The 23011-nt window shown below is 49.8% G+C and overlaps 2 protein-coding genes across 2 annotated transcripts; both read left to right on the top strand.

Moving 5' to 3' along the window:
• The first annotated feature begins 1564 nt into the window (after nucleotides 1–1564).
• Nucleotides 1565–3337, top strand: Lrrc15 (leucine rich repeat containing 15). Its single transcript, XM_070028706.1, has one exon. It carries the CDS (start codon nucleotides 1565–1567, stop codon nucleotides 3335–3337), a length of 1773 nt encoding a protein of 590 aa, XP_069884807.1.
• A 5449-nt stretch (nucleotides 3338–8786) lies between these two features.
• On the top strand, nucleotides 8787–17196 carry Cpn2 (carboxypeptidase N subunit 2). The gene is made up of 2 exons (XM_070029862.1): nucleotides 8787–8899; nucleotides 15299–17196. Exons 1-2 carry the CDS (start codon nucleotides 8897–8899, stop codon nucleotides 16943–16945), a joined length of 1650 nt encoding a protein of 549 aa, XP_069885963.1. The 5' UTR covers nucleotides 8787–8896; the 3' UTR covers nucleotides 16946–17196.
• The last annotated feature ends 5815 nt before the right edge of the window (nucleotides 17197–23011 follow it).

Raw genomic sequence — 23011 nt, 5'->3', positions numbered from 1 at the left:
CAGCCTCCTGAGTAGCTAGGATTACAGGTGTGAGCCACTGGTGCCCGGCTATTCTGTCTACATTTTTTTTTTTTTGGGTCCAGTCATGGGGCCTGAACTCTGGGCCTGGGCACTGTCCCTCAGCTCTTTTAGCTCAAGGCTAGCGCTCTACCACTTGAGCCACAGCGCCACTTCCGGCTCTTTTTCTTTTTGCTTATGTGGTGCTGAGGAATCGAACCCAGGGCCTCATGCATGCAAGGCAAGTGCTCTACCACTGAGCCAACTTCCCAGCCCTACATTTTTTTTTTGGGGGGGTCGATCATGGGGCTTGAACTCTGGGCCTGGGTACTCTCCCTCAGCTCTTCAGCTTAAGGCGAGTACTCTACCTCTTGAGCCACAGGGCCACTTCTGGTTTTCTAGTGGCTTCTTGGATATAAGAGTCTCACGGACTTTTCTGCCTGGGTTGGCTTTGAACCGTTATCCTCAGATCTCAGCCTATAGAAACTTAATGTCATCAGGAGTGACTTCAAATCTTTCATGATTTTGGTTCTTTTCCCAGATCAGCTCTGCGCCTGAGTGGGCATCTGAATTCCCCTATACACTTCAGAATAAAATGTGTCTAAGTTTTCTGGGACTCACTCCAGGCCACCCAGTGTTTCTTTATGGAAACTGGGACGAGTCCCCAGAAACCAGGCCCCAGGCATCTGTGAGTCCTGACAGCCCCTCCCAAAAGTCAGCGCATGGTGCAGACAATGGCCGTTCATCATAAAAGTGGTTTGAGTTAATCCTAGAAGCAGCACACATGGAAGGGCTCACAAAGGGTCAGGTTGTTGGCAATGATGGGCTGGGCAGGGTCGGGCAGGGCAGGGCAGGGCCGGGCCACAGTGGCGGAAGCGTTGAGCCTCTCTGTATTCTTCCCACCCATTGACAGTGTGGCCCTCACTCTTCCAGCTTCTGCTGCTGCTGCCCTTCCTGGAAGCCATTTTCTTTATAGCCTGAACATCTTCCCAGGCATCAGCCCTATTTACTTTTTCTCATGTCCTTTCTATTCCTCCTGACAAAGCTGTGTCCAGCCAACCTGTCCAGATGCCATGAGGGCTACTGAGGTGGAGCTGATTCAGCCCATAGGATTGAAAGATGAGCTCCTTGTCCTTAGAAAGCTCTTTAACAAGCACTGAGAACAGAATGGCACACGAGGCTGCCTGGGGCAACAGAGGAGGTTGAGGTGACCACTCGCATGGGAGGTAATGCATGCCAAGTGGAACTGGGAACGTTTCCAACAGTCGATTGTATTTGAACTTGACTTAAAAGAATGGGGAGGACAGGGGGAGAGGACAAGGAGCGTTCTAGATGGAGGGATTGCTTGGGCCTAGCCATGAAGGTATGCATGGGAGGGAGAAACAAGAAGGCTTTTGGCCAGAACAGGGAGGTACTGAATTGGGGACAGGGCTCACAGCCAAGCCCTGATTGATCCTGAAGGTTGATGTTGGCTTAAAACTGACTATGGTTTAAGTCAGTGAGGTGATTTTTGACTCACCTATGCGCTCTCTCTCTCTCTCTCTTTCTCTCTCTCTCCCCACAGGCCATGCCACTGAAACATTATCTCCTCTTGCTGGTGGGCTGCCAGGCCTGGGCTGCAGGCTTGGCTTACTATGGCTGTCCTAGCGAGTGTACCTGCTCACGGGCCTCCCAAGTGGAGTGCACGGGGGCGCGCATCGTGGCAGTGCCCAGCCCTCTGCCCTGGAACGCCATGAGCCTGCAGATCCTCAACACACACATCACCGAGCTCAACGAGGCCCCGTTTCTCAACATCTCAGCCCTCATTGCCTTGAGGATCGAGAAAAATGAGCTGTCCCACATCATGCCGGGTGCCTTCCGCAACCTAGGCTCCCTGCGCTACCTCAGCCTGGCCAACAACAAGCTGCAGATGCTGCCCGTCGGCCTCTTCCAGGGCCTGGACAACCTGGAGTCCCTCCTCCTGTCCAGTAACCAGCTGGTGCAGATCCAGCCAGCCCACTTCTCCCAGTTCAGCAACCTTAAGGAGCTGCAGCTGCATGGGAATCATCTGGAATACGTTCCCGATGGCGTCTTTGACCACCTGGTGGGGCTTACCAAACTCAACTTGGGCAAGAACAGCCTCACTCACTTGTCCCCCAGGGTCTTCCAGCATCTAGGCAACCTCCAGGTCCTCCGACTCTTTGAGAACAGGCTCTCAGACATTCCCATGGGCACCTTTGATGGGCTGGGCAACCTCCAGGAGCTGGCCCTTCAGCAGAACCAGATCAGCACACTCTCCCCTGGCCTCTTCCACAACAATCGTAACCTCCAGAGACTCTATTTGTCCAATAACCACATCTCACAGCTGCCCCCTGGCATCTTCATGCAGCTGCCCCAACTCAACCGGCTCACGCTCTTTGGGAACTCCCTGAAGGAGCTCTCTCCAGGCATCTTTGGGCCCATGCACAACCTGCGAGAGCTGTGGCTCTATGATAACCAAATCACTTCTTTGCCTGACAACATCTTCAGCAGCCTCAGCCAGCTGCAGGTGCTGATCCTTAGTCGCAATCAGATCAGCTTCATCTCCCCTGGTGCCTTCAATGGGCTGACAGAGCTCCGAGAGCTCTCCCTCCACACCAATGCACTGCAGGACCTGGATGGGAATGTCTTCCGTATGCTAGCCAACCTGCAGAACATCTCCCTGCAGAACAACCGACTCAGACAGCTCCCGGGGAGCCTCTTTTCCAACGTCAATGGCCTCATGACCATCCAGCTGCAGAATAACTACCTGGAGAACCTACCCCGGGGCATCTTCGATCACTTGGGAAACCTGTGTGAGCTGAGGCTTTATGACAACCCCTGGAGATGCGACTCGGACATCCTTCCGCTTCGCAACTGGCTCCTGCTGAACAAGGCCAGATTAGGGACGGACACTCTGCCGGTGTGTTCCAGCCCAGCCAATGTCCGAGGCCAGTCCCTCATCATCATCAATGTCAACGGCCCTATGCCAAGTGGCCAGGTCCCAGCAATCCCTGAAACGCCCAGCTATCCGGAAACACCACGATACCCAGACACCCCCAGCTACCCTGAGACCCCCAGATACCCCGACACCACATCCATCTCCTCCACCACTGACATCACCAGCCCTGTGGAAGACTACACCGATCTGACCACCATTGGTGCCACTGATGATCGCAACACATGGGGAATGACCAGGGCCCAGAGCGGGCTGGCCATCGCCGCCATTGTCATTGGTATTATTGCCTTGGCTTGCTCCCTGGCTGCCTGCATCTGTTGCTGTTGCTGCAAGAAAAGGAGCCAGGCCGTCCTGATGCAGATGAAGGCTCCCAATGAGTGTTAGGGGGGCAGGCTGGAGCAGGGCTTGGGAAGGGTTAGAAAGGAGGACCTGGAAATGTGGCCATGAAGTCTCTACCCTTAGGTGCACAGAGCCAAGCTCTGCTAGCCATCTCGGCCCTAGAGAAAGGTGTTTCTTGTTCTCTTGATCGGCTCAGTTCTACTGTAGAGAAACAGTTCTCATGGCCTTCTTATACCAACAGAGAGATCCAACGGGCCATAGAAAAATGAGGGGCTTCTAGGCCCCATGCCTAAATCTCTTTCAGAGGGGGCTCTTCTCCCCAAACCCTTACCACTTTCCTCCAAGAGCAACCTTCCCTGTGCTCAGCCTCCTCCTGTTCACTGTAGACTCCATGGCAAAGCCTGCTCACTTTGTGGGATAGTTCTCTACCCAGACAGCCCCTCTCCTCAAAGTATTATATAAGTTGATGTTTCTTCTTTTGCTTCTTTTGTGTGTGCTATGGCTTGATTCTGCTCCTGAAGGTAAAGTGAATTCTCTCCTCCAAGAAGGCTTGAAACCAGTCAGCTGGTTTCTTACAAGCTGCTGAGCACCTGGGCTTGCAGGATGCTCTGTAAGAGAGAAGGAAATCCATGCTGGTCTGCCGTGGACACAGCCATCATCAGCATTGCTTGGGATTTCTCATCTGGAGAAGGAAAAAAAAAAAAGGCACCAAATGCAATAACTTCATCCTTTCAGAGAGTATTTTGAAACTGCAAACAAAATTTTTTTAGCCCTTTATGAAATAAAATCACATAGAATTTCTAACGAGAAAACACTGAAGCCATCCTATTGGTACTAAATGGAAAAAAAAAACCTGATGCCTGGGGTACTTGCATTCACCTCTATGGTTTTCTTTTTTTAATTGAAGTATCCTATATCAACATAAAAGTGGAAGTGTGGTGCAGCTTGGTGAATGGCCATAGACCAAACATACCCAGATCAAAAGGATCAGATTAAGAACAAGAACACGACTCCTCCCAAGCTTCTTCCAGAGGACTAGGATGATGGCTGTCACTGTCCCCCCAGGGGACCACCCCAGCGGTGGAGGAGATGAAGGGACAGGCACGGGAGGCTCTGCTTGGAGAGGAGGTCCTATTATAGTCTAAGATTCTGGACAGGTCAGAAGCATTCTGACTACAACAGCCTATCCAGCTACGCCCCCTTTCCTGCCAACCAGCCATTCATTGGAGGGCCTTCTGCTGGTGCCTTTTATGGGCATAATATGCCTATATCTGTTTTGAATTTTCACTCTCCATTTGGGGGAAGTAAAATAGCTCAGAGATGAGGTCTTTCACTGAACATCCAAGTGTAATGGAAACCAGGAATCCCTCTAATGCCATGCTAAAATTCTCCATCAACATTAGTCAGCTAGCAGCTAGACTTCAGGGCTTTCACAGACAGCTGCATGAGGTGCTCACTGACAGGTCACACTGGGTGAGAGGGAAATCTCTGGGGCGCCCTCTGCTGGTGGTCTGGTTATAAATTGGTTGGTTTGGGTTCAAGTTTACAGTCTCACCAATAACCTGCTTTTGCTGCCTTTCCTGCTATCCATACATTCACATTTGTTTAAGAAAGAAAGAAGAAGAAGAAAGAAAAAGAAAAAGATCTATAAGGACATGCTTGGTTTTTCTCTGGACAGCAAGTTCTCCAATTCTAAAGTAAAAATGAAAATGGAGAATTTCAGGTTTCTGTATCTATTCTGGAAAGAATTTCCAGGATCTACAAAGCTCTCCAACCATCCTCATCCACACTTATAGCTCCTCCTGCCTCCCCAGGAATCCCCCAGGGCCTTAGCACTCGATTTAAGAGTAACTAGGTTTCCTCTCCACTCTCCTGGCAGAAAGGTTCAGAAAGAAAGGTTTGTTCAAAACAAAGCAAAACAAACAACAAAAACAACTGCCCTTTATAGACTTTTACTCTCTATCCCAGAGAATCTGATGTCACTCAAGAGTTGTCATGTCCCCAAGGCAAATCTGGATCTCCAAGATGTTTACAAAGTATCTGTAGCAACTTTAGGTATACCTGGGCAAGGCTTGCCTAGACCCAAAAGGAAGTGAGCCCACAGCTCAGAGTATGGGCATCTTTCTGCTTACTGCAGCTTACTATGTAGGCCCTGGGGCTAGAGGGGAAGCCGGGCCTGCCCTCCTCCTCATGGAGGACTGCTTTGGTCCGCAGTCCTCAAACACAGAACCATCAAGTGCTTCTATGCCCTGGCTCCAGCTGTGCTCAGGAAGGAGGGGACCAGAGGTGGAGAAAAGGTAAGAATCCTTAGTCTCCAGTGTTCCCTGCCAATCGTAACCCAGAACCTCTGGGCTTCTCTCCTTGGCTGATGCCCCAGTGCTTTTCTCTCTGGTCCTAAGGCTTGCCAGAAGATAGCTGTCTTCAGATATGCCCCTAGATGGAAGGGATGGACCCTTTCTATGAACTTCTGAGCTCACCTGTTCCTTTTTCCCAGCAGAGGTTGGATGGAGTCATCAGACCTTCTCTCCTTTGTCAGGCCCTTCAGCTTCTCTGGTCTTCCCTTCACCAGATCCTTCCTTCAGTTGTCTGATCAGGGAGTTGCCACAAATGTTGGGTGGATGGTTTCTTCCAACAGAATGAAACATTCACTCTATTCCTGGGGTTGGAATGAGCAATGCGGTCTTCCAAAGCTGGGTTAGGATACAGAGTTCCCTTTCTCTCTATTCACTAGCTTACCAGTTAGCAGCTACCATCATAGGGATGGGGAAGGAAAGTCAGTGTTAGAGAAAATCTAACGAAAGCCAATTAGAACCAGTGATTGAAAAAGTGCTCAATACATGGATGCCCCAACTTACATCCTTTTATGTCTGCCCTCTTGTGAAAGAGCAAAAGCTGCTTGTTCTATATGTTGCTCAGGAGTCTGTGCCTTTGCTTTTCCAAGTCTGTACCAGACAACACGTCTTGTCTAGGGATTTCATCTTGAGACCAAAGGAAATAGGATTCATCTCCCTAGTGCCTCCTGTAGTCTCAGTCATTGGAGTCTCACCTGGTGCTGTGTAGATCCAAAGCTTTGTAAATACAGGGAAAGATTTCTCTCATCCACCCATGGAAGAAAAACTGGCACTCATCATGGGAATTGTTGGGCTGTGTATGTGTTTCTCCTCTCTAAAATGTAGATGTACATCCGGATTCTTATAGCCTTTCCTGGAAAGCCACACAGTCACCACAATCCTTCAGATGTCAGAGGAGAGCTGCTTCGGTAGCTGACTTCAGCCTCAGGAAATGTAGGGCAGACACTTAACTGAATCCGTAGAATTGCTGAAGAGACCGTGGATGTGTCCTACAGCCTTTTGCAACAAGCCTCACACAGGTGGACAGGCCAGGCAGTTAGAGCTAAATCTGGTGTTGGGGAGGTGATGGAGAAGGAAATCACAGTGTGGTTCATAGAGGATGGGTGGCAGGATGCTTTGGGTCCTTCCACTCCTTCCGTTCCCAGAATCTCCTTCTCCCATAGAGAGAATGTTCTCACCACCCATTGCTTTCATGCTACCTTACATAGCAGATCCTCAGTGCCTTCCTTAGAAGTCACTGCAAATAGCTACAGGTGCTTGGCGGTGCATTTAGAAATTACTAGGCCCCTGGGGCTGTTAGAATGTGAGCCCTGGTGGGCAGGGTTGGGGGTCTGTGCTTTACTAGATGTTACTTGTAATAAAGTCGGTGTACAGAATGGATAATAAACAATATACACAGGATGTGTGTTCTCTGTGAATGTCTTGGTGAGGGGTCTCACATCTGTGGATTCTGCTCTTTATTTTTGTGCCAGTACTGGGGCTTGAACTTTGGGTCTGGGCTCTGTCCTTTGAGTGAGTTCCTTTTTATGCTCAAGGCTAGTGCTCTACCACTTAAGCCACAGCCACTTCTGGCTTTTTCTGGTGGTTAATTGTAGATAAGAGTCTCACGGCCTTTCCTGCCTGAACTGGCTTCAAATCGTGATCTTTAGATCTCAGCCTCCTGAGTAGCTAGGATTACAGGTGTGAGCCACCAGCTCCTGGCTGGATTCTGCCCTTGACAGAATTAAAGCTGACCTGGAGAGTCGCCCACAAGAAGTACTCTATGCTGAGATTAGGTCCTTGCAAAGTGAGTGGGGACCAAAATAGTATCTGTAGACCACTGTGGCTGGAAATAGAAACCTGAAGACTATCACAAAGAAAGTGAAGATATAGAAAGTGAGCTCAAGGAAGGAAAGGAATTTCCCAGAATCACCTAACAAATTAGGTGACTGAGCTAGGTGACTGTTCTTATTTCTTCCTCTCCTCTCCTCTCTCCCCTCTCCTCCCCTTCTTCTTCTCCTTTCCTCCTCTCCCCTCTCTTCCTCTTCTCCTCTCCTCTCCTCCCCTTTTTTTCTCCTCTTCTCTCCTCCTCCTCCTCCCCTCTCCTCCCCTCTCCTGCCCTCCCTTCTTCTCCTCCTCTCCTGGCCTCCCCTCCCCTCCCTTGCTTCCTTTCCCCTTCCCTCCCCTCCCCTGTCCTCTTTACTCCTTACCTTTTCTTTTTATGACAGTCCTGGAGCTTGAACTCAAGACTGGGCACTGTCTCTGAGATTTTTTTTTTTTTTTTTTTAGCTTAGGGCTAGTGCTCTACAATTTGAGCCACAACTGAAGTTCTGTTTTGATTTTGTTTGTTTGTTTGTTTGTTTTGGTGGGGAGAGGGGGTAGTTAATTGGAAATAAGAGTCTCATGGACTTTCCTGCCTTGGCTGGCTTCAAACCATGATCCTCACATCTCAGCCTCCTGAGTAGCTAGGATCATAGGCTTTAGCCACTGGACCTGGCTCTTTTTTCTTTTTAGATAGAATCTTTCTATGTAGCCTGGGTTGTTCTTCAATTCTCTAGCCTCCTGCCTCAGCCTTTGAGATGCTGAGATTGTAGGCATGTGCCACTAGTTCTGACTGGAGTTTCTTCTAGGAAGGCACTGCAGTTCACTCAGCCACACACCCACTGCACACCCACTACCCACTCTTCCCCTCACTCTATAGCCTCTGATTGGGCATCTCCTAATGCTCTTTCAATCCTGCATGCCCCTGCATGAACAAGTCTCCTACTTTATATTGGGCCAAACTTCTTTTCCCTCTTTTAATTCAGAAAAGGTTTAAAAAGTTGATTCATTAAACAAGCTCGCCAACAGAACAACAGAGCCCCAGCCCCTTAGAATGGTGGCCGTGGGTCTGAGCAGCTGTCTGTGGCCGGCAGCAGCTGCAATGGGGCTCCAGCCCTGCCCTCCATTCACTGGACCTTTGGGCCCAGTGCTCTCCTCAGTGCAGCCTGGTGGATGAGTGTGGGATCCTAGAGGTGTCAAGCCTATGGCTCTAGTGGGACTGTGATCCATGGGAGTTGTTCAGGGTCATTTTGTAATCCTCAGAGGCTTTGTCAGGTGACCCTGGTGACATTCCGGGAACACTCAGCCCACGTGAGGGGAGGAACCGCTGTTGGGAACTTTGATCAATGCTGGGGTGGACACTGGGGTGAATTCTGCTGGCCACAGAGCATAGACACCCCTTTACTCCCGAAGAAGAGGCAAAGGCTGCCTCTCTGCACCGGCTCAGCTTCTCATGGTAGGCCTCTGGGGGTCACTTCTGGGTCGGTGGGGACAGGGCTGGGGATGTTGTCTGGGGTCCTGGCTGGCAGAGAGGAAGGAGGCTTGCTTTAGTGCCCCTTCTCAGCAGGCAGCAGTATCCGGTTGCTCTCCCCCCAGGAAAAGCCCCTGAAAGGTTCAGCTGCCTTAGGGTGGGGAAGGGCAGGAGGAAGGCCAGGCAGGGAGAGTCCAAGGAAAGACAACCAACCCTTGGCTTCAGGGGGCTAATGGTAAATAAGGGCTAGAGAGGGCGACCATTTTTCAGGGTTACCCTTGGCGTGACCTGTCATCTGGCATAATAACAACCAACTCCCCTTTTATTCCCAGAAGTGTCAAGGTTTAGATAGCCAGGCTAATGGCCATCCCAGGACCAAACCTTGCATTAACTTCCTTTCATTGAGCATTTACTAGTTACCAGGCACTATCCTCCTTGCTTCAAATGTGCTGATCTTAACCCTGAGGCCTGGGCTTCTAATTATGGGTAGGGGGAGATTGGGGTTTAGAGATGCATGTGACCTGCTCAAGCCCACACAGCAAATGAGGCATCAGGGTCTGAATTTGAACTCAATTCTGTCTGGCCTAGTTGAAAGTACTTCCCCACTCTGCTAAGTAGAAGAATAAAAAGCACTGAAATTTGGGGTCACAGAGCATAAACACATTCCAACCAAGTCAGCACAAGGGGACCTCTGAAATGCAGAGCTGGGTCTGGAGATGCTGCACCTGGCCCTGGCCTGGGATTCAGCCTAGTGAGTGTCACCTACTTGAATACAGAGCAGAAGGACCCAGTGTGAAAAAGAGGGTGAGTGTGGCTTTCAGGGCCAAAGGAGAGACAGTCATGGAAGTGCTCCCTGGAGGAAGTGGGCTTTGTACTGACCTCGGTGCTGAAGGGAAAGATGGGCCTGGTAGCCATGGAGAAAGGTGGGTACAAGCATTCTGCAGTTTCCATTAAGGCCTGGAAGTAAGGCCCAGGGCAGAAGAATATCCACACCTAGTACATAGCCGCCTCTTATTACAAAATACCAGCTTCTCCTCCTCTAGACACCCAAGCTGTCCTGAGCCTTTGCAATGTCACAGCCAAGAAGTGACAGAATCCAGTAAGCAACTGTCAGGGGGCTGGGGTGGCATTTGTGTGTGTGTGTGTGTGTGTGTGTGTGTGTGTGTGCCAGTCCTGGATTGAATTCAGGGCCTGGGCATTATCCTGGGCTCAAGGCTAGAGGTCTACTACTTGAGCCGCACTTCTACTTCTGTTTTTTTGGCAATCAGCTGAAGATAAGAGTTGACTTTTCACCATGCGTGTGTCGGTGGCTCCTGCCTATAATCCTAGCTACTCAGGAGGCTAGAGATCTGAGGATCACAGTTCAAAGCCAGCCCAGGCAGGAAAGTCCATGAGACTCTTATTTCCAATAAACCGCTAGAAAACTGGAAGGGGTGCTGTGGCTCAAGTGGTCGAGCACTCGCCTTGAGCTGTAGAGCTGAGGGACAGCACCCAAGCCCAGAGTTCAAGCCCCACGACCGACAAAAAAAAAAAAAGAGTTGACTTTTCCTCCCTTGGCTGACTTCACACCCTGATCTTCAGATTCTTAGCCTCCTGAGTAGCTATGATTACAGACATGAACCACTGATGCCTGGTTAGGACATCTTTTTAAGGAAAAGGCAACAGTTAAATCACCCACAATTTGATTATTCAGAGATAAGCACTGCAATGATTTTGTGCATAATCTTCTGTCATCTTTTTAATGCACAAATATTCCTTAAATGTAGCATTTTGATACTCTAGATTCCAGTTAAGTGGCTTATCAATAGATAATAAACATCAATAGAGAATATATCTATAATGACAACAGATAAGATTTCCTTTTCAGGGGCTGGGAAGGTGGCTCAGTGGTAGAGCGCTTGCCTTGCAAGCCTGAGGCCCTGGGTTCGATTCCTCAGCACCATATAAGCAAAAAGAAAAAAGCCGGAAGTGGCACTGTGGCTCAAGTGGTAGAGCGCTAGCCTTGAGCTGAAGAGCTGAGGGACAGCGCCCAGGCCCAGAGTTCAGGCCCCACAACCGGACCCAAAAAAAAAAAAAAAGATTTCCTTTTCATCCTTGTAGCATAATTTACCCCATCAGCCTCTGGAGTAGGACATGTAGGCTGTTTCTATTCTCTCTTTGATATTCTACTGCCTGGTGGCCTCCTTTAAGTCCCTCACTAGTGCCAACATGACTGCAGTTTAGGTGATAGGGTTGCACTCACAGATGTGGAAGCAGGGCCTCAGCTTGGCCTATCTCGTGAGACACAAGTAAGTATCATGGTGGTGAGGAGCAGAGCTTAGTTTGTTGGGTCGAGAGGAAAATAAGAGACCAGATCTAGGGACAGCAGGCCTTCCCCAGGAGCCAGACAAGGCATCCAGGTCTCCTGATGAGCTTTGAAAGATCCTCTTTGTGCTTCTAGATGAACTATGGCCCAAGAGGCAGAATCCTGTGGGTCAGTCAGTACTGGGCAGCAGTGCCCTGAGCTGTGGGCCAAGCTCCGGGCTCCCAGCACCCTCTGGAAGAAGTGAGGTTTGACTCCATTGTTGATGGACATATGGGCTTGGTGCACCCACAAGGGACACTCCAGAAACAATTTGAGAAAAGGATGGAGTCTATTTGCATTCAGTCAACCAAAAATAAAAAGTTAAAATGTTAAACATAGAAAAGGTCAGGCTTCCCTGGCTTATGAAAGTATGGAACATTTCTGTGGGCACTTGCTGGACTACTTCCCGAGTGAAAACCAGTAACTTCTGGCTAATGCCCACTGAGGCCCTGAGGTGTGGGTCTCCTCTAGCCCTAAGTGTGGGTGCTCCCTGGTGACCTGCTGTCTGGATGATGGGCTGGGAAGGCTCCCAGCCCAGGGCCTCAGAATCTGGGCTTTTCTAAAACAGGATGAAAACCCTCCTTTTCCTTGTCCCGGAAGGAAGGGATTGGGAACAATAACTGTGGTGAGACATCTCTTTGGTCTAGAGTGGAGTGGTTGGATGATGTCATTGGTTTTTTCAGAGCTGGATTCTGATTATTTCAGAACAGTAGTGGGACTCTGAGCTCAGGAGGATCAGGAGTATTAGCAGGGCTGAGCATTCATGGCTTATCAATCCTAGCTATGGAATTTTCTAGGTACTCTCTTTACAGCAGCCCACATGAAAGATACTATTACTCTCACTGCAAGCTAGGCAAAAACTCTACCACTGTGGCTTTTTTTTGTAACAAGGTATCACAATATAGCCTGAAACTCACAATCCTGCCTCAGTTTCCCAAGTTCTGGATTGCAGGTATGAGCCTCCACGCCTGGCCTCTAGATTCCTGTTTTCTTATTTTTCATTTTTACTGATCTCAGAGTGCAAACTCTTAGTTACTCCAGAGTTATGTGAGAATGGGCCTTGGCCTAGGAGTGAGCCATTTAGAAAGGTTCAAGTCTGTTTGCTGGGCATTGGTGGCTCATGCCTATAAGCCTAGCTACTCAGAAGTCTGATATCTGGGGATCACAGTTTGAAGCCAACCTTGGAAGACAAATCCAAGAAATCCAAGAGACATTTTTGTGTGTATGTGTGCCAGTACTTGGGCTTGAACTCAGTGCCTGGGTGCTATCTTTGAGGTCTTTTGCTCAACATTAGTGCTCTACTACTTGAGCCACAGCTCTAGTTCTGGCTTTTTGTGGTTAATTGGAGATAAGACTTTTCCTGCCAGAGCTGGCTTTGAACCATGATTCTTAGATCTCAGCCAAGAGATTCTTATCTCCAGTTAATCAGAGAAAAGTCAGAAGTAGAGCTGTGGTATAAATAGTGGAGTGCCAGAGGGAGGGTCTCTACTCAATACAGAAAAGACTCAGATGCAAAATGAAGAGGACAGGCAGTGGGTGGGATAGGTTGGGTTCATGACTCTACATTTAACCTGTAGCCTGCACATGTGAAGAGCCAACCTTCCTATCTTTGTCTTTTTTTTTTTTTTTTGGGTGGGGGGGGGGTTGGTCGTGGGACTTGAACTCTGGGCTTGAGCGCTGTCTTTACATTCTTAAGCCCAAGGCAAGCCCTCTACTGCTTGAGCCCCAGTGCCACTTTTGATTTTCTAGTGGTTTATTGGAGATAAGAGACTCATGAATTTTCTTGCCAGGCCTGGCTTTGAACCGTGATCCTCAGATCTCATCCTCCTGAGTAGCTAGGATTACAGGCGTGAGCCACTGGCCCCCAGCTACATCTTCATCTTGACTCAGTGAAGATGTTTTCCCTTCCTAGAAGGAATGAGGGCAGAAGTCAGCTTCTGACCCCAGGCAGGAGTTAGGATTGTGATTGACTCTCCTTTCCTATTTTGGACTTCCTTAAGGAGGAATGTGTCTGCTCAAGGAAACCTTGTCCCTTATCTACTGGGTAGGAAGTAAATTCCTGGGAAAAGTGAATATCACTGAATGTCCGAGTGGGAGGAGCATCAGGGGCTCTTGTAAGGGCTGTTTTGAGGGATATCTTTGCAAATGGCGGCTTTCATAGCTGAATCTTGAAGTTGTTGGAGGAGGCAACCAGCTGAGGGCAGCAGAGAGACAGCCAACGAACTGTAGCTGGGTGGGGAAGCCCAGAGTGGACTCAGTAGGCCCTGTGTCATTCTTGTGAGGAAGCTGGAACATAGAGTAAGTGTCACATTCAAGGTCATATGAGTGGAGAGTGATAGACTTGGGTTGACATCTTATGAAGTTCAAACCACTTTCAGCCATGTAAATAAGTAACACAAGTTCAGACATGGTTTAGGAGTATGCACCCTCTAATGGGGTAGGGGCTACTGAGCCCCAACTGAGGCTGGATATGAACCTCCTCACTCCCAGAATCTCGACCATTGTTGGATGTTGTTGTAAGTGGGACTTGAACTCAGTCTGAGCACTGTTCCTGTGCTTCTTGCTCAAGGAGCCACAGTTCCACTTCTAGTTCTTAAATGGTCAATTGGAGAGAAGAGCCTCATAGACTTTCCTGCCCAGGCTGATTTCCAACAATAATTTTATTTTTCAATAATATTTAGTAAACTAAAAAACATTAGATCTTGCCAGGTGCTGGTAGCTCACGCCTGTAATCCCATCTACTCAAGAGGCTGAGATCTGAGGATCACTGTTCAAAGCCAGCCCAGGCAGGAAAGTTCCCATGAGACTCTTATCTCTAATTAAGCACCAGAAAACTGAGAGTAGTGCTGTGGCTCAAGTGGTAGAGCACTTGCCTTGAGCTGAAGAGCTCAGGGACAGCGCCCAGGGCCAGAGTTCAAGCCCCACGACTGACAAAAAAAAAAAAGATCTTCTGGTGTGTGGAATTGCCTGTTCGGGACTCTTCTGTTCATACAACCCTAGAAAATTCCCTGGGTCCATCACAGTGTGGGTCTGGGGTAGGAGGAGGGCACTGATGGTGGTGCTGAAGAGCTTAGACTCGAAGCGTCCCCCTCACAAACAACACGGAGCAGGTGGTAGGGTCTCCTCCTAGCCAGTCTTGCAGTGACTAAGATCTGGAAACTTAGGGGGCATTAAGAAATTACACTTCAGGTGTAATCTGCCCACACTTCACATTCTCTCTCTCCCTCCCCCCATCTACCTCTGTCTGTCTGTCTGTCTGTCTGTCTGTCTGTCTGTCTGTCTGTCTGTCTGTCTGTCTGTCTGTCTCCTTCTCTCTCTGTGCCAGTCCTGGGGCTTGAACTCAGAGCCTAGGCACTGTGTCTCTGAGCTTTTCCACTCAAGGCTAATGTTCTACCACTTGAACCACAGCTCCACTTTCCTTTTTCTGGTAGTTAATTGGAAATAAGAGTCTCCCATACTTTCCTGCCTGGGCTATCTTTGAATCACGATCCTTAGATCCCAGCCTCTTGAGAAAGTAGTATTATAGGAATGAACTACTGGTGCCCAGCTTACATACTTTCTTGAAAACGTCCATACTACCACTATCTCCTTTGTTTCTTCCCTGATCTTTTGTCTCTCTATTTTTTCTCTAACATGGAAAGAATATGGAAATATCCAAAAGACTTGGGTCTTGGTGCTGCCATGGCTGCTATCTTTCTGGGTGTCTGGATAGGTTACATGACACCTTTGCTTTCAGAAGGTGTGAACTTGACCTCAGCTCTTTGCAAGGCTGTGGTGAGGTGATGTAAAAAATCTGCTAGAATAAAAGCTACACTGGAGGCTCAGCCCAGGGGTAGCGTGCCTGCCTCACTTGCCCATGGAGCTAGCTTCCATCCCTAGCATCACCAAAACAAACAAACAGAAAGAACCCACAAGTGTTGTTCAAACTGTGGTCTTCCTGATACGGCTGGTCCTTGCTGATGGTCTGGTCCCACCTCCAGAATTGCTGCCAGTACTTGCTGCCCTTGGTAAAGGTGTCCTATCTCTTCTCTCACTTCCAGAAAATGCTCCCTCAAGCCTGGTGGTGCTGGGCCTCCCTCCTCTTCCTGGTCAGGCTTGCCCAGCCCTGTCCTGCGGACTGTGACTGCTTCAGCCATGAAGTGTTTTGCTCCGATGAGCAGCTGGCTACCATCCCTCCGGACATCCCACTGTATGCCACCAACATTGTCTTTGTGGAGACCGCATTCACCTCTGTGGGAACCAGGGCCTTCAGCAGCAGTCCCAGGCTGACCAAAGTGGTCTTCCTCAACACAAAGCTCCACTGCTTTGGCTCAGATGCCTTTGGGGGACTGCCCAGGCTGGAGGACCTGGAGATCACAGGCAGCACCTTCTCCAACCTCAGCGCTGACATCTTTTCCAACCTAACCTCTCTGGCCAAGTTGACCCTCAACTTTAACCAGCTGGAGGCTCTGCCTGAGGACCTCTTCCTCCACATGGTTGCTCTGGAGTCACTGCAGCTGCAGGGGAACCGTCTCCAGACCCTGCCTGAGAGGATCTTCCAGCCCCTGAGGGAGCTGAAGACCCTCAACCTGGCTCAGAACCGTCTGGTCCAGCTCCCCGAGAACCTGCTGCACCCCCTCTCCAGCCTGCAGACCCTGAAGTTGAGCAACAACGCTCTCTCCCACCTCCCTGAAGATGCGTTTAGCCATCTGCACAAGCTGCAGGAGCTCTTCCTGGACAGCAATGGCATCTCAGAGCTGCCCCCACGCGTGTTTGCTCAGCTCTTCTGCCTGGAGAAGCTCTGGCTGCAGCGCAACGCGATCAGCCACCTGCCGCTCTCTGTCTTCTCCTCCCTGGCCAACCTGACTTTTCTGAACCTGCAGGGCAATGCCCTGAGTGTGCTGCCCCCTGGCCTCTTTGCCCCAACCCCCGGCCTGGTCGGCTTGTCCTTGTCACACAACCAGCTGCAGACGATTGCTGAAGGGACCTTTGCCAACTTGTCCAGCCTCGCTTCCCTCACCATCTCTTACAACGCCATCACCCACCTCCCCGCTGGTGTCTTCCGAGGCCTTGGGAAGTTGGTCAAGCTCTACCTGGGCAGCAACAACCTGACATCCCTACCTCCAACCCTCTTCCAGAACCTGTCCAGTCTCAAACTGCTCAGCCTGTCCAGGAACCAGCTGACCACGCTTCCAGAGGGCCTCTTTGACACCAACTATGACCTCTTCAACCTGGCCCTGTATGGCAACCCCTGGCAGTGTGACTGCCATCTGGCTTACCTCTCCAGCTGGCTGCGCCAGTACAGCGACCAGCTCTTCAACATCCACACCTACTGTGCAGGCCCCACCTACCTCAAGGGCCAGGTGGTACCTGCCCTGAAGAAGGAGCAGCTGGTGTGTCCTGTCACCAGGAGTCACCAGGGCTTCCAGGCCCTGGCGCTGGATGACAGGGAACTGGGGGGTAGCTGGGATCTGGAGGTGGGTAAAAGGGCGGAACACAGCCACTGCACCTATAGCAACCCTGAGGGCACTGTGGCGCTTGCTTGTGATGAGGTCCAGTGTCACTGGCTGAGCGTCCAGCTGTCTCCCCTGCAGGGCACAGGCTCCTCGGCCATGCTGTACAACTCCAGCCGGGCATGGGACTTGAGGTCAAGCTGCGGCTCCATGAGGTTCACCGTGACTATTGAGACTAGGGCAGCAGGACCCTAGGTACGGGGCAGATTGAGTCAAGAACCTGGGCAGGGGCTTCTGGGGCCAGACCAGACAATGGGCTTGGCACTGGAAAGCTCTGTCTGTTCCCATGCAAGGGACATGGCCACTTCTCCAAGGTGAGAGGTGGGGGAGTCAGACCTGCCACCTCAGCACCCCCTCTCCTCTTCTTCCCTCAGCATGCCCTCTCATAGTCTGAGACCTACAAGGGCTGTACTGTGGTCTGCCGAATAAAGCAACACCCAATCCTGCACTCTCCTCTTCTTTAAACCCCAGCCCCCTTCTGCTCTGCCCTTGACTTGCAGCCCTGAGCTACACACGCCATCATTCCAGTCACCCAAAGTAGAAGCCACCTGGTGATACCCAGCTCAAAAGACAAATGTCTCTTCCTCCTCCTTCCCTTCCCCCTCTCTTTCTTCCTTTCTCCCTTTCTTCCATCCTTTCTTGCAGTATTGTTGACTCAGAACCTTAAATTTGCTAGGCAGATGCTCTACCACTTGAGTCATGCCTCCAGCCCATTTTTTGTGCTGATTATTTTCAAGGTAGGGTCTTGCTTTATACCTGAGCTGGCCTGGGTTCTGATCTTCCCATTTGTGCTGCCTGTCACTAGGGGTGTGTGTGTGTGTGTGTGTGTGTGTGTGTGTGTGTGTGTGTGTGTGTGTGTGTGTGTGTGTGTGTGTGTGAGTGTGCACACGTGCATGTGCATCAGTCCTGGGACTTGAATTCAGGGCCTCTTGCTCTTGCTTGGCTTTTCCTGCTCAAGGCTGATGCTTTATCACTTAAACCCTATCTCCACTTTCCTCAAATTATGTTTTTAATGGAGAGATAGAGGAGAAAGAGATAGAGAGGCAGAGACAGATAAGAAGCAGAGGTGCATGGAAGGGGTGGGGCAGGCTGGCTCTGTAGGAGAGCCTCCCTCCCATGAGACTCCATTAATGCACAGTGGCGGTGAGAGGGGACGAAGCCAGTGGCCTGCTTGTCATGGTAGGAGGTCTCAGAGGGCAACGTGGCTCTGCCTGTTGTGTTCAGCATGCAGGATGGTTCCCCCAAGGAGAAAGGAAAATGGCCCAGGAGAGGGCAGCGCACAGGCTGGCTGGTGCACTAGGGTGGGTCTCTTCGGCTCCTGGCTTTCTGTCTAACTCTTGGCATGTGACTTTATGGGCCACTGATCCTCTGGATTCCTCCCTGGCTCGCAGGACACCACTGCAGACCCCTGCCTTCTGCTCCTCAGCCACCGCCTATAGGATGGACTCCTGAAAGTCCTCCTGTCCCACTTCCCCAGTGGCCTCTCACTTGTCCGCAGCCCCTCTGCACCAGAGATTCCACAGCTCAGTATTTCTCAGCTTCAAGTAAACCTCAGCCTACTTGGTAGCCTGCGTCTCAGCCCTGATCCTACCCCGTGCCTGTCTACACCAAGCTCTGCCCCCAACTCCTCTCCGATTCCCATCCAGCACATCCGGGGACTGGAATGCTCTCCAGTCCCTCCTCTCCTCATAGCCAACTAGTCAGTAAACTTTTACGTGTCCTTCTCCATCCCCAGCCTCCACCTCCTGGGACTGCTCAGCGTCTGGCCTGGTGTCCCAGCTGTGGTGTGTTGTCCAGCAGCCTCTGGAAGCTTAGGGTCTGATGAGAGATCACACACACATGCATGTGAAGCAGATACAAAGCATAAAGAGGTCTATGTGTGCAGGCACATGGGAGGCTGGGCCTCGCTTGCACAAGAGCCTCTAGCAAGGCTGCAGTTGATATGAGTAGGGTGTACAAGAAGGCTGGACACATGCAAATGGGAAATCCAGGGCTCTGAGACTTTGGGGAGAAGACTAGGAGAGAGAGAGAGAGAGAGAGAGAGAGAGAGAGAGAGAGAGAGAGAGAGAGAGAGAGAGAGAGAGAGAGAGAGAGAGAGAGAGAGAGAGAGCAAGGCTGGGAGCTCAGAAGCTCTCGGTATGCAGCTTCATGAAGGATGCTATAGGCAGTCCATGCAGATGGGGGTACGCTCTGGCCTGGGTATTAGGCAATTTCTCCTGACACGTTCTAGGAGCAAGAGGCAGGGAAAAGAGCAAGAGTGGTGCCTGGCTTGAGATGATAGCCCAGAGGATGGGGAGGCTAAGGAAACAGAAGCCAAAGGTTCTAGCAGTGTAACAGCATAGACACGGGTGGCCCCAGGGACCTAGCCACGGATGACAGGAATGCAGCTGCGAGCAGCAGCAGCCTCACTCTCCTTCCACTAGTGGGGCACAAATGAAGGAGCTGGGTCACACCCGTGTGGGCCAGGATGTGGGCCGAACGGAACCTCCAGGCCTTGCTGGTGAACACAGCCCGCTGAGAACGACCCAGATACCTTGAGCTCCAGGAGGCTGGGCGAGGAGAGGAGAGGGAAGGGAAAGCCGGTGTCCATCTTGGATTTCTCCTCCAGGTGAAGACAAAGGGGCAGAGCAGGTTTGGGAAGATGGAGGAGCATGAAGCCCGCATTAGACAAGAAACCACAGTGATGTCCTCATCCCTGGGGGAGCATGTGCAAGGTCTTCTCCAGGCTCAAATCTGTGACACCGAAGGCCATGGAAAGCAGTCAGCAGATTCACCAAAGCACCAGCTTCTCACCTGCACCTGGTTCCAGTTCCAAAAATTATTTGTCTTAAGAGTGATCTGGGTCACATATTCCAAGGCTGGGGTGTGGCTCTTGGCGAGCATGCGCAAGGCCCCAACACCCCAACTCACACGAATACATAAAAGAAAGAAAAGGAAAAGACCAAGCTGCTCCTCCGGTCAGGTGTGCAGCTCATCTTTGGTGGAAGGATGCCACCAAGCACTTTGGAGGGGCTAAATCACTCTCACTCTCTACCCAAGGAAACCTGCTGAACCCCACAGCCCGGCCATCCTGTGTCCATCAGAAGTAGTAAGGGGATAGCACAGAGGGAAGACATTTCTCTCAATTTTGCTTTTACTTCAAGGAGCATAACTCCAGCCAGGTATTGGTGTTCATGTCTGTAATCCTAGCTACTAAGGAAGCTGAGCTCTTAGGATTACAGTTCAAAGCTAGTTTAGGCAGGAAAGTCCATGAGACTCCTATCTATAATTAACCAGTAAAAAGCCAGAAGTAGAGCTGTGGCTCAAGTGGTAGAGCGCTAGCCTTGAGCAAAACAAAAAACAAAACAAAACAAAACTCAGGGATAGTACCCAGGCCCTAAGCTCAAGCTCTAGGACTGGCATGCATATGTGCACACATGCACATAAAGAAGAGAACTGTGATTGATGCCTATAGTTCCAGCTACTCAGGAGGTTGAAATAGGGGGATCAGTTGAGCCCAGTAGAGCATTAGTCTTTTGGGGTTTTTTGTGTTTTTTTTGAGGGGGGTCCGGTTGTGGGGCCTGAACTCTGGGCCTGGGCACTGTCCCTCAGCTCTTCAGCTCAAGGCTAGAGCTCTACCACTTGAGCCACAGCGCCACTTCCGGCTTTTTTCTTTTTGCTTATGTGGTGCTGAGGAATCGAACCCAGGGCATGCAAGGCAAGCGCTCTACCACTGAGCCATCTTCCCAGCCCCATAGAGCATTAGTCTTGAGCAGAAAAACTCAGAGATAGTGTCCAAACCTAGTTCAAGCCAGCACACACACACACACACACACACACACACACACACACACACACACACACACACACGTCCCCTCAAATGTAATCTTGTATTGTTGTATTATTGTTCAGTCCTGTGTCCTATGATGTTGCAGTCAATGATGGATCACATACATAGCATAGTGGTCTTGTAAGATTGTAATAGAGATGAACAATTCTTATGACACAGTGACATTGTAGCTGTCCTAAGGATAGAGAACAGAAAACTGTTGGTGGTGATGCTGATGTAAACAGACCTACTGTACTGGAGGTCATAGAAACTCATAGCTTATATAATTAGGGATAGGACTTAAGACTTGATCATAATGAATGCTATGTATTTGTTATACTAGAATTTTCAGTCATTATTATAGAGTATATTTTTTCTTACATTAGGAAGTTTTCTGTGAAGCAGCATGCTATGAGGCCCACAGTAGCCAGATGCACATTTTTTTTTTTTTTTTGGGTCCGGTCGTAGGGCCCAAACGCTGGGCCTGGGTGTTGTCCCTCAGCTCTTCAGCTCAAGGCTAGCACTCTACCACTTGAGCCACAGCGCCACTTCCGGCTTTTTTCTTTTTGCTTATGTGGTGCTGAGGAATCGAACCCAGGACCTCAGGCATGCAAGGCAAGCGCTCTACCACTGAGCCACCTTCCCAGTCCCCAGATGCACATTTTTTTAAACTTTCTTTTTGTGCTGCTACGGGGGCTTGAACATGGGGCCTCTCACTCTAACTTGGCTTTTTCACTCAAAGCTGTCTCTCTACCACTTGAGCCACACCTCCACTTCTGACTCTTTGGTGGTTAATTGGAGATAAGAGTTTCACAGACTTTTCTGCCCAAGTTGGCTTTGAACCTTGATTCTCAGATCACAGCCTCTTGGATAGCTGGGATTACAGCTGTGAGCCACCAGTGTCCAGCAATCTCTTTTTCTGTGCCAGTATTGGGGCTTGAACTCAGGGCTTCAGGTTCTCTCCTGTTTGTTTGTTTGTTCACTCAAGGTGGACACTCTACCATTTGAGTCACAGCTCCACTTGCTACCGCATCTCTTGATTGTATCATAGAATGTATGGAATGGCTGACCTAACCAGCTAGGGTCACTGAGATATAAGTCTAAGAGGTTTCCATGAGAAACTGACAAAAGCGCACAATGATGATGTCATTAGCACAAGATAATCTTTTCACTTCAAGTGACACAGGACTGTATTGTAGCGAAGTGTGGGTTAGGTTGGGATAGGGTTAGATAAGTACTAGCCATTTGCTTTTCCTTCCCTAATTGGCTCCTTTCCAGGACAGTGAGTGTGAACACTGCTAATTACCTATCAAGATCACTTTCCTTGAAAAAGAGAACACTGCAATGAGTTGAAATTGTTTTAAGAAGGGGGGGGGAGATAAGGGAGAAGTGGAGAGGGTGAAGTTGATGGGGTACATTTTGTACACACATATGGAAATGCCATGATGAACTCCCTTGTACAACTAATCTATGCTATCAAAAAATCTTGTTTTTTTAAGGTTGCAGTTTACAAGCTATTTCTGTGCTAATAAATGTATATTGGAAGATGGGAATGTACTGTCAAAGTTCGGAGAATCTCATATTGTACAGCCGAATGTTTGAATATTTTCATTGTTTTGGGCTTGCTTCTTGCAGACTTCCCTCTGGGAGCTCTTCCATTGCATGCATGCAGGGGTTCCAGCGTGGCCTCAGAACGCCCCCTGGTGGCCAAGGTGGAGTGGCATACAAGGCTGCAAGGGTTGTAATCCTGGCTTCCTGACGCCTCTGGTGGCCCTAGGAGGAATGGCTTTCCACAGTGGCCCGCAGACCATGCAACTTGACCAAGCTGCCCCAGCTTGGGTCTTAATCAAAATACCAGATCCGCTCAGCATCTGCATACAGAGGAGCTGTGGTCAGCACTACTGAGTTGAAAGGCATTCCACATGGTCCCAATGATGCTGCATGTCTGGCACCATACTCTCACGACGTAGGCCTTCAGACTGTAATGTGAGGCAAATCCTGTGGGTAATAACCTAGACGTCACTACTGGCATGGAGCCTAGTGGGTACACATGTTTAGGAGTTCAGGGTCCACTACCCATGTGTGTTCTGGGAAGACTGGTCTCTTCGGAATTACCTGAAGTTGTTCAGTATATTGACCATGTTCAACCCTATTTTAGAAGATCAAACCCAATAAATGACTTCTCCAAAATCCTTCCACACTTCATGTGAGTACAACCACTTCAGGATGCCTCCCGCAAGGCCTTCTCCACAGCCTTACTCCAGAAAGTGGAATTATTACAAAAAGCCATGCCTTTTCAATTCCTACTATTGCAGTCAGAACATTTTATTTTTAAACTCTCTGTGAGGTCTAATTATATTGTCAGTGGGTTTTTATTTCAGGAGACTGAAGAGGGTGTTCAAAATGAGTTGCTATTTTTTAAAAAAAGTTGTTGGGTCTCCAGGGAGGAGAGG

The sequence above is a fragment of the Dipodomys merriami genome, unplaced genomic scaffold (assembly GCF_024711535.1).
Source record: "Dipodomys merriami isolate MVZ:Mamm:240054 unplaced genomic scaffold, mDipMer1.0.p SCAF_2, whole genome shotgun sequence".
Classification (NCBI taxonomy): Eukaryota; Metazoa; Chordata; class Mammalia; order Rodentia; family Heteromyidae; genus Dipodomys; species Dipodomys merriami.
Note: the sequence above shows the minus strand (reverse complement) of the source record. Positions and strands in the feature narration are given on the sequence as shown.

What these genes read in the sequence shown, in the direction of transcription:
- Lrrc15 (XM_070028706.1), top strand. Translation starts at nt 1,565, where the DNA reads ATGCCACTGAAACATTATCTCCTCTTGCTGGTGGGCTGCCAGGCCTGG.